The 11514-nt window shown below is 40.6% G+C and overlaps 1 protein-coding gene across 1 annotated transcript in view; it reads right to left on the bottom strand.

The window, feature by feature from the left end:
- Positions 1-238: 238 nt before the first annotated feature.
- ak4 (adenylate kinase 4) overlaps positions 239-11514 on the bottom strand; it is a 34854-nt gene continuing 23578 nt past the window's right edge. Inside the window, exon 5 of the mRNA XM_061883711.1 lies at positions 239-966. Coding sequence (XP_061739695.1) covers positions 840-966 — 127 coding nt within the window. The 3' untranslated portion in view covers positions 239-839. The remainder of the gene's footprint in view (positions 967-11514) is intronic.

Genomic DNA, 11514 nt, shown 5'->3' with positions numbered 1-11514 from the left:
AGAAGCGAAGTTTGCAAATCTCTGTTATTCGCCACGGTTAAGCTGGAGTTTATCCCAGCTGACTTTAGTCTCGACTGGTCGCCAGCCAATCGCAGTTATTGAACAATTTCTTTCCCATCAAATCATTTTAGGCATCTAATTAAATTCAAGATGAGTGAAACTGTGAATGTATGTAAAAGGTTGTAGGGCAGTGCTTAGGGCACCAATTTAGCAATGGGCAGCCCTTTATATATCCATCTTTTTTGCAGTAATTTAAAGGAATTTTATTTACATTCAGTATATTTGTTTTTCACATTTATAATCACTGTGTTTGGTCCATAGCTCATTAACACATTTTCAATTTGGGGCGTGGAGAAAAAAGTTTGGGCACCCCTAAACTAGTTTATACACCAGGTCCTGCTTAGTGGCTCCAGTTCAACTTCCTTTTTGTAACAAGTCTCGTGGACTAGAAGTGATCATCTTCTGAGTTGAGATTCTCAACATAGTGGGAAAAAAATGTTGCGTTAGGATATACAAAGTTTAAATAGAACTCACACATTGAGAGGGTGATGAACTACATCAAAAAACGACTGTTTCAGTATCTTTGCCATTGTTGCATGCATGCAGCTCAAGTCTTTGTGTGTAATCAGATACGAATATATTGTGTAGACTGTTTTGAAGCATACTAAAATTGTTCTTATATCTGGGTGAGTGTTGGACTAAATATAATTCCACTATATCATTGCAAATATCTATAAAGCATTTCGGTGACTGTTAGTTCTCCATTCCAATGATGAACAAGACCTGAATGGCGACCTATTGACCGTCTTCTTGATGTTCTCTGCGGTCTTTTCTGAAATTCAGGGCGCCTGACTCTGACAGGCATGTAATGGCTTTGTGTGCATCTTGCTGCTGAGGAGAGAGTTGATGTACGGCCAAATCCGATCGGTTTCTGTACCCGAAAATGAGTGCAGGATTCCTTGTGACCTGTGTAAGTAGAGACAAAAGAACAAATTATGGGCACAATTTCGTCATAAAAACTTTAGTACCAGCATACTAGGCCTTCAAGTGGTTTAACAGGGTGCTGTATTCGTATTACACATAAACATTCAATTCCCATAATTTCCACATATATGACAACTACATTATTTGGACAACCATACCGTACAGTTCTAATATAAGCCATTTCAAGAAACAGTACAACCTTTTATTTACATGTGTACCAGTTGCCACCACGTAGACACTAATTTCCCTCAAATTTATGGCGTTTCTTCATGTTGTTAACATGCAGTACACAAATATAATATGGACCACCTTTTCTCGACTATACATACAATCTAGACCAGTGGTTCTCAAATGGGGGTACGCGTACCCCTGGGGCTACTTGAAGGTATGCCAAGGGGTACGTGAGATTTTTTTTTAAATATTGTAAAAATAGCAATAATTCAAAAATCCTTTATGAATATATTTATTGAATAATACTTCAACAAAATGTGAATGTAAGTTCATAAACTGTGAAAAGAAATGCAACAATGCAATATTCAGTATTGATAGCTACATTTTTTTGTGCACATAAATATTGATGTTAAAGATTTCTTTTTTTGTGAAGAAATGTTTAGAATTAAGTTCATGAATCCAGATGGATCTCTATTACAATCTTCAAAGAATGCATTTTAAGTTGATAATTACTTATATGTGTAGAAATCTTTATTTATAATTGAATCACTTGTTTATTTTTCAACAAGTTTTTAGTTATTTGTATATCTTTTTTTCCAAATAGTTCAAGAAAAACCACTACAAATGAGCAATATTTTGCACTGTTATACAATTTAATAAATCAGAAACTGATGACATAGTGCTGAAATTTACTTCTTTATCTCTTTTTTTCAACCAAAAATGCTTTGCTCTGATTAGGGGGTACTTGAATTAAAAACAATCTTCACAGGGGGTACACTGAAAAAAGGTTGAGAACCACTGATCTACACAACAGAACCTACTTTGAGCTAGCTAAATGTGCGGTGTTGTCATATTGCATCTGAAACGATCCAAATGCAAGAAAAACAGCGCCCGCAAATCAATTTCAGCCTTGATAAATCCCACTGCGAATGTTAAATTATTATATTTGCATTACCCTCTTCCAGTATTTTGGGTGTTCTGATGATCAGCATACATATGAAGACAAACACGCTAAATGGATAATTTATTATTAATGGATTAATTTTCTTGAGGGAACTCTGCTGAAGGAATCGATAAAGTATTATCTATCTATCTCTCTATTTTGCTCAAGAGATGTAATCTTCTGTGCACAAGCTCAGTAGATCAGCAACAAAGTATTTAGTCAGCCACCGATTGTGCAAGTTCTCCCACTTAAAATGATGACAGAGGTCTGTAATTTTTTATCATAGGTACACTTCAACTATGAGAGACAGAATGTGAAAAAAAATCCAGGAATTCACATTGTAGGAATTTTAAAGAATTTATTTGTAAATTATGGTGGAAAATAAGTATTTGGTCACTTCAAACAGGAAGATCTCTGGCTCTCACAGACCTGTAACTTCTTCTTTAAGAAGCTCTTCTGTCCTCCACTCGTTACCTGTATTAATGGCACTTGTTTGAACTCGTTATCTGTATAAAAGACACCTGTCCACAGCCTCAAACAGTCAGCCTCCAAACTCCACTATGGCCAAGACCAAAGAGCTGTCGAAAGACACCAGGAAAATAATTGTAGACCTGCACCAGACTGGGAAGAGTGAATCTACAATAGGCAAGCAGCTTGGTGTGAAAAAATCAACTGTGGGAGCAATTATCCATTGATAATCTCCCTCGATCTGGGGCTCAACGCAAGATCTCCTCCCGTGGGGTCAAAATGATCATGAGAACGGTGAGCAAAAATCCCAGAACCACACAGGGGACCTGGTGAATGACTTGCAGAGACCTGGGACCAAAGTAACAAAGTTTACCATCAGTAACACACTACGCCGACAGGGAATCAAACCCGGCAGTGCCAGACGTGTCCCCCTGCTTAAGTGAAGTGAATTATATTTATATAGCACTTTTTCTCTAGTGACTCAAAGCGCTTTACATAGTGAAACCCAATATCTAAGTTACATTCAAACCAGTGTGGGTGGCACTGGGAGCAGGTGGGTAAAGTGTCTTGCCCAAGGACACAACGGCAGTGACTAGGATGGCGGAAGCGGGAATCAAACCTGCAACCCTCAAGTTGCTGGCACGGCCGCTCTACCAACCGAGCTAAACCGCCCCACAAGCCAGTGCATGTCCAGGCCCGTCTGAAGTTTGCCAGCGAGCAGATGGATGATACAGCAGAGGATTGGGAGAATGTCATGTGGTCAGATGAAACCAAAATAGAACTTTTTGGTACAAACTCAACTCATCGTGTTTGGAGGAAGAAGAATACTGACTTGCATCCCAAGAACACCATAACTACTGTGAAGCATGGGGGTGGAAACATCATGCTTTGGTGCTGTTTTTCTGCTAAGGGAACAGGACGATTGATCCGTGTTAAGGAAAGAATGAATGGGGCCATGTATCGTGAGATTTTGAGCCAAAACCTCCTTCCATCAGTGAGAGCTTTGAATGGTTGACCAAATACTTATATTCCACCATAATTTACAAATAAATTATTTAAAATTCCTACAATGTGAATTCCTGGATTTTTTTTCACATTCTGTCTCTCACAGTTGAAGTGTACCTATGATGAAAATTACAGACCTCTGTCATCATTTTAAGTGGGAGGACTTGCACAATCGGTGGCTGACTTAATACTTTTTTGCCCCACTGTACATACACATACACACATATATATATATATATATATATATATATATATATATATATATATATATATATCCATATTCAAGAGTTATTTCTTTTTAAATCCTAGTCATTATTGAAAACAGCCAAGTGGTGTGCATGCGTAGACTTAATATTTTTTTGCCCCACTGTACATACACATATTGACGGAGATAGATATCTACATATATCCATATTCAAGAGTTATTTCTTTTTAAATCCTAGTCATTATTGAAAACAGCCAAGTGGTGTGCATGCGTAGACCTTGAAGCTTGGAATGTGACTAGTAACCATAACACCCTTCTTATCTCAAATGTCCCAGGCTAAGAAGAACAAATAAGGGTATTCGTTCCGGTAGGTGGGGGCGGGGGAGATAATGAAGAAGACAGCGCTTCCGTAATGTTTTCAGATCAACTTGGGCGATGCGATTTAAAGGTGTTGTGCATAGATTGGTCTCCCAAAGCTTTGGAATAAAAGGTCAAAATAATTACTCTGTCTGGTCACTGGGCTCGAGAATGTCAGAGCATTTCCGAGCAGGAAAGATTCCGTTGTGCCGTCAGACGAGCACGAAGGCGTGGCAGAGGGCGCCCACAGCAGAAGCCCCAGCAGAAGCCCCAGCAGATAATACAGACAGTCTCCATGCTGGACATAAGTGTCAATGGACAATGTTATCAGTTCGTGATTGACACTGGTGCCACCCACTTATCTCTGAATGCAGAGGTACCAAAGACACTGTGTGCTTCCCTTTTGAAGGTCGAAGGCTTCGCTGAGGTCACAAGAATGTTACCTGTCACCAAACCACTTCTGGTTCAAATTGCTGGACATACACTGAAGCACCCCTTCGTGGTCGACCTGCACACACCGTGCCTGCTCGGTAATAACCTGCTTTACAAACTGTACCCTGACATTCAATATCGCACAGAAGGGACCTTCCTGGTGTTACCTGACAGTACAACCACCAAGCTGCGACACCACTACCAAGGCTCCTCCACAAGCATGAGCTCATACCACAGCTTGGAGCACCAGAAATGGCTGACACCTGCTGAGTACCCCAACTCCAGCTGCAACTGTTTTATCAGTGAAAACCCTGGCTGGCTGAGCTGTTTCCGTGTGTACCACCACCCGACCCGCCATACAATATGTTATGATAACCAGTTAGACGACTCATACCAGGAGGCCTTTGACTCCTATATGTATAAATATATGTTGGAACTCAAGGTGTGGCTGCTCATGTGGACATATCTTTGCAACAACTAGCATGGTATAAGATATAATGCTGTCCCACATTGTTCCCTTGCTCTCTGTCCCGCCTACGAAACTAAAGACTTAGGTACAATGATGAAACAGGGCGTAGCTGCCGATGATTGAACAGACACACAAATACCACATTTTCAATTGTTTCAATTGTCTGTTAAACACATAGCAATGGGCTGCACTTTGGACACCCCGGCTGTAGGCTACAAGGAGCTAGCAGCTACACAACAGCTGAGTTAAAACTACACATTACATTTAAGCATATCAGATAATTATAGTTGCTTATTACATACACAAAGTCGCCAAGACAGAAGTCTGATAGAAAGTATTCGGTAACAAACGTGTCCGCATCATTCAACTTTCTAAAACATGAGCTTGACTTAACAAATTATTGTGGCCACCAGGTATGGTAGAATGTCAAATTATTATTGCAAAAGCATCCGCCATAAAGTTAGTGTTTTTCTAGTATTTGAGTCAATATAAATAAAGCATATTTTGTTGCTTTCACCATATTGAATAATTTAATTGACTATCAGCTGACCTTTTTCTTAGATGTTTCTGAAAGCGATAGTACTACAAACACGGTCCCTTTTTCAGAAACTGAAGGGGAGGAGGTGAGGGTGGATTCAGACTCCTTACAACAAAATCGACAATCATCCGACTCTGACACATTCTATGGTTTTAACATTTTTCAGGTAAAAACAAAAAGTCAAGTTTAGAAGTGGTAATAAAATCATTGACTAAAAATGATTGTTATTCATACCCGACATTGAACACACCCATCCTGATGGTGTTATTGACAGGCTTCGATGTTGGCTTTGATTCGGAGAGAACAGGAATGAGATTGTTTGGGTTAGCAGGGGGGCTAAGTTTCCCAATGTTTACTCTCTTGGTTGTCACAACAGGAATGTAGAAGGTGCCCTGATTTGATGTAGGCATGACTGTTGTCAGGGCGAGGCGGGGTTTGCCGTAAGGGGGAGGGGGAGTAGTTTTAACATTTTTCAGTGGGTAAAAAGTTGTAACTAAATTTAATTTGAAAATAACGATTTTGCACATCGATAGTGGTTTAGTAGATTAATTTGGAATATGGAGGAGATGAGGAAACATCTGTGTAGAGTTTGTGATTTCATTGATAGGGTCAATCAGGTACAAGGGAAAAGGTACTTGCTGACTTGCGTTGACGATTACAGTGGTTGGCCGGAAGCAACCCCAACCTCAAAAGAGGATGCAAAATCAGTAATTAAATGGCTTGTGAATGACCTAATACCCCAACATTGTTTCCCCAAAAATATTAGGTCAGATAACGGCACCCATTTTAAAAATGCTCACTTAGCCTTGGTCGAAAAAGCTCTCGGACTAGAACACAGGTTCGGTTCGGTGTACCATCCTCAGTCCCAAGGTAGGTCGAGAGAATGAACAAGAATCAAAACAAATTGGCTAAAATCTGTGCACAGACCAAATTGAATTTGATTGACATGGTGCCATTAGCGTTAATGATCATTCGAATGTCCCTAAATAAAACTGTTTTTACGGCCTTTGAATTTTTCACCCTGTGAACTGCATACATATCAGCCCCTTCCCAGGACCAGCAGCTCCCCTGGAAGGAGGAATCAACATGAGACCAAAATGGAATGTTTATAAAATGCAGAATTATGTGCTAGTTCCTCTGTGCAGATTCGAGGATGACAGCCCGCCACTCCAAATTCCCTTCCACCCGCTGAGAGTGGGTCAAGATCAAGGTCATCAGGCAGAAGTGGACGGAGCCCAAGTGGACCGGTCCCTTCAAGGTCGTGGAACGGACGTCTCACGCCCTTCGACTGGCAGATGCCACTGCCGACATCGCCACATCACCTGCCCCAATCGACCCCCCGGCAGAACTTACACACAGTCTCACAGACCAGAAGAAGACGCCAAGAGAGGTCTTCCCCCGTTGAACTGCCGTCTACCGTCGTGTAGATCTACCAGACCTGCTCAACTCCTGTATCATATACCCAAAGCTATCATATATCCTTACTTGAGACCAAACTACATACTCGGTTATACAACTTCTCTTACTTGTTTTCAGCATAACTATTGGTGTCGCTACAATAAGTGAAAAGTTTGATGTTGATCCCCGTTTCGTTACCTAAATGACTCTGATTTTGATAGACGGAAGGCAGGATGTTACACCCAGCAGTATTCCCTGACAGACTGGTACTTAGGCTTGTTCTAATGTCCTTGTGCCTCAGTCCTTCCTTCACGACGACAGTGACTGACAAGTGTCTTAGAACATATGGCGGACTTGAAATAGACTTGTTCAAGGGGGACAGCAAGACTTACTATTTTGAACTGTGCAGTATGATTGATTGCGAGGGACATAATAGCTATTACCGTGGTAGTAACCTCTATCTTTGTTACGACGCAACCCTGAGCAATTGGTGTCAGAAGCAGAATACATACTGTAGGGGGTGGTCCCCCTCGTGGAAGCAGGTAACCCACTACACAGGGCATTGGAATCCCACTAGCCCATATTATCACATCAAAACTATTCGGGAAGGGATGACCTTCCAGAGGAATTTTGATCGTTCCCAGAATCCCATCGCCTTTACAATTGCCAACGTGGGTGGCATGCCCGATTGGCCCAGTCCGTTTTATCTTGTGTTGGGCGTTTACCAGACTGGTACAGACTCTAAAGGGATTATTAAAATAAATGTCTTTGAGAGGGTGTTTACTACCTCTGCCCCCTCTGTAGCACCTAAAGTGCCACACCCCCTCGGTGACGTTTCAAAGGCTCTCACGTCTGTGTATACTCATGACATCACCACTGAAGACCTGGTAGCTTTGACCCTAGGAGCGGGTGCAGGCAACCTGTGGCTCAGGTGGATGACTAGCATGGCCAAGAGCCAAGATATGGGTGATTGTGTTGCTTGTTCCGCTGGACGTCCCTTTTCAAGTTGACTGACAGAGATGGCTCAAACTGCCTTATCTCCTTTTTTTCTAAACCCACACCGCCAGGGTGCGATTTGTTGGCTAGTGTGTACCCTCCTGTTGACAATTCCACCCGACTTCTTCCCTTTGTGGCCCAAAAGCTGAATTACACATGTTTTCAATTCCAACAAATTGGGTGACATTGACCCCTCCTGGTGCACTACACTAATAGATGGCTTAAAAATAGGCCCTTGGGCACGGGCTGACTTAGTCTGGTATTGTGGGGAGCACAGATTGTACATTTGAATCCCGACGTCAGCCGTTGGGCTTTGTGCTATGGTTAGACTGGTGACCCCACTCACCCTAGAGGGTACCAAATTAACACCCCTTGGAACTCCTGTTTCAGCGGCCTCTTTAACTTCCTGCCGACGCCGCCTTGTTCTATCTAGGAGAAGTGTAACGGGCTCCTTTGATTTGATGAGAAACCCCGATGGTGTTTATTTTGATGCAATAGGACAACCAAGGGGGGTCCCCGCACAACATAAATTGTGGTGTGAATCCTGTGCAGGTTTCAAGAACCTTATCATTGGTGCTATTTTCCCTGTGACTGCTACTAAAAATGTAGAATGCATTAACTATGTTTTTATAATCTGTTGAGACTGACCAACCTGACACGTGACGCTGTTGAGGGACTTGCTGAACAACTTGCCCCGACCTCCCTCATGGCCATCCAGAACCGCATAGCCCTTGACCGCATCCTAGCCAAGGAAGAAGGTGTGTGTGCAATGTTTGGTGACCAATGCTGAACCTTCATTCCTAACAACACCGCCCCCAATGGCTCGGTCAAGAAGGCCTTAGAGGGCCTCTGAGCCCTGTCTAAGGAACTTACTGAAGTTTCCGGTGTCTCTGACCCCTTCAAAGATTGGCTCTAAGGCACCTTTGGCAGGTCTCTATGCACCCGCATCATTGTTAAAGCCGTAGAAGGTCAACCTCACCCTGTTTCTGGGTTTGCTATGTCTCTGAAGGGGGTCAAGCAAAGTGGTGACTTTCAAGAATTGATAGTTTCCCTCGCTGACCATGACGACTTTGACGTGGACTCACATCTATCTCCCATGTAACTATGCTTTTATTTTAGTGCGAGCTTGCTAAAACATTAATGTGGGGCAGGTGCTTTAGAAATTTTGTAATTGTGTTAGAGATCTTTTGTAGAAGATCTGAAGGGGGTTTGACGGAGATAGATATCTACATATATCCATATTCAAGAGTTATTTCTTTTTAAATCCTAGTCATATTTGAAAACATCAAAGTGGTGTGCATGCGTAGACCTTGAAGCTTAGATTGTGACTAGTAACCATAACACCCTTCTTATCTCAAATGTCCCAGGCTAAGAAGAACAAATAAGGGTATTCGTTCCGGTAGAGAGATATTGAAGAAGACAGCGCTTCCGTAATGTTTTCAGATCAACTTGGTCGATGCGATTTAAAGGTGTTGTGCATAGATTGGTCTCCCAAAGCTTTGGAATAAAAGGTAAAAAAAATTACTCTGTCCGGGATTCATTTAAAACCAGCTTATGTTGTCATCAAAAGAAGTTAGAGTGACCAGGAGCTTAAAATTCGCTCTGAGCAAGACCTGGTCGAAACGCAACAATTTATATATATATGTATATTTTAGGGGTGTGGGAAAAAATCGATTCGAATACGTTGTGTGATTCAGAATCGATTCTCATTTTAAAAAAATCAATTTTTATTTTTTTATTTTATCAATCTAACAACCACTACACAGCAATACCATAACAATGCAATCCAATTCCAAAACAGACCCAGCAACACTCAGAACTGCAATTAACAGAGCAATTGAGAAGACACAAACACGACACAGAACAAACCAAAAGTAGTGAAACAAAAATGAATATTATCAACAACAGTATCAATATTAGTTATGATTTTAGCATTGCCATAATTAAAAATCCCTCATTGACATTATCATTAGACATTTATAAAAATAAAAAAAAAGAACAATAGTGTCACAGTGGCTTACACTTGCATCGCATCTCATAAGCTTGACAACACACTGTGTCCAATATTTTCACAAATATAAAATAAGTCATATTTTTGGTTCGTTTAATAGTTAAAACACATTTACATTATTGCAATCAGTTGATAAAACATTGTCCTTTACAATTATAAAATGTTTTTTTTTTTTAAATCAATTCTGCTTGCATGTCAGCAGACTAGGGTAGATCCTGCTGAAATCCTATGTATTGAATGAATACAGAATCATTTTGAATCTGAAAAATTTGGTTTTGAATCCAGAATCGAAACGAATCGAAAAAAATCGATATATTATTGAATCGTGACCCCAAGAATCGATATTGGATCGAATCGTGGGACACCCAAAGATTTACAGCCCTAGTATATATCCATCCATCCATTTTAAATGGGTTGTACTTGTATAGCGCTTTTCTACCTTCAAGGTACTCAAAGCGCTTTGACACTACTTCCACATTTTACCCATTCACACACACATTCACACACTGATGGAGGGAGCTGCCATGCAAGGCGCCAACCAGCACCCATCAGGAGCAAGGGTGAAGTGTCTTGCTCAGGACACAACGGACGTGACGAGGTTGGTACTAGGTGGGATTTGAACCAGGGCCCCTCAGGTTGCGCACGGCCACTCTTCCACTGCGCCACGCCGTCCCTTTTTTATATATATATATATATATATATATATATATATATATATATATATATATATATATATATACATATATATATATATGTATATATATATATATATATATATATTAGGGGTGTAACGGTACACAAAAATTTCGGTTCGGTACGTACCTCGGTTTAGAGGTCACGGTTCGGTTCGTTTACGGTACAGTAGGAAAACAACAAAATATAAATGTTTGGGTTATTTATTTACCAAATTTGTAAACAATGGCTTTATCCTTTTAACATTGGGAACACTATAATAATTCTGCCCACATTAATCCACATTAAACTGCCTCAAGTTGTTGCTTTGATTAAATAAAATGACAAAACCTTTCTTCTACATATAAAAAGTGCAACATTAAACAGTTTCCATTGAAACTGTTTAATGTCAACTCATCATGCTTAATTTATTACAGCATTTGGGAAGCCTGTAGTTGACTTTTATTATGTAAATGTTGTATTTTTATCAACATGTGATAGCAGGGAACCTGCTATTCAAAACTAGGCTGCTACATTACTAATGATTCATGTAACTATAGCTGAAAAATAGAACAATTGCAACAGGAGAGACTATTCATCCCTAAACACAATAGAATTCAATGAAATAACAGACGGACAGGGCTTTGCTGCCCCTAACACACACACACACACAAACAGCAACGTTACGCTAAAAGCTAATTAGCCTTCATCTCAAGGCTATACTGTGAGCGAGCTGAGCTGCAGTTTAAGTTTTTAGAAGGTCAACGGGCTCATAGTGATGTTTGTAATAGTTGTGACTGGGAAGTGTTTAGTATAATTTGGGTAGAGTCCGCTCCTCCCCTGCTAAACGAATATCTCTGCTCGT

Source organism: Nerophis ophidion, linkage group LG22 (assembly GCF_033978795.1).
Source record: "Nerophis ophidion isolate RoL-2023_Sa linkage group LG22, RoL_Noph_v1.0, whole genome shotgun sequence".
NCBI lineage: Eukaryota > Metazoa > Chordata > Actinopteri > Syngnathiformes > Syngnathidae > Nerophis > Nerophis ophidion.
Note: the sequence above shows the minus strand (reverse complement) of the source record. Positions and strands in the feature narration are given on the sequence as shown.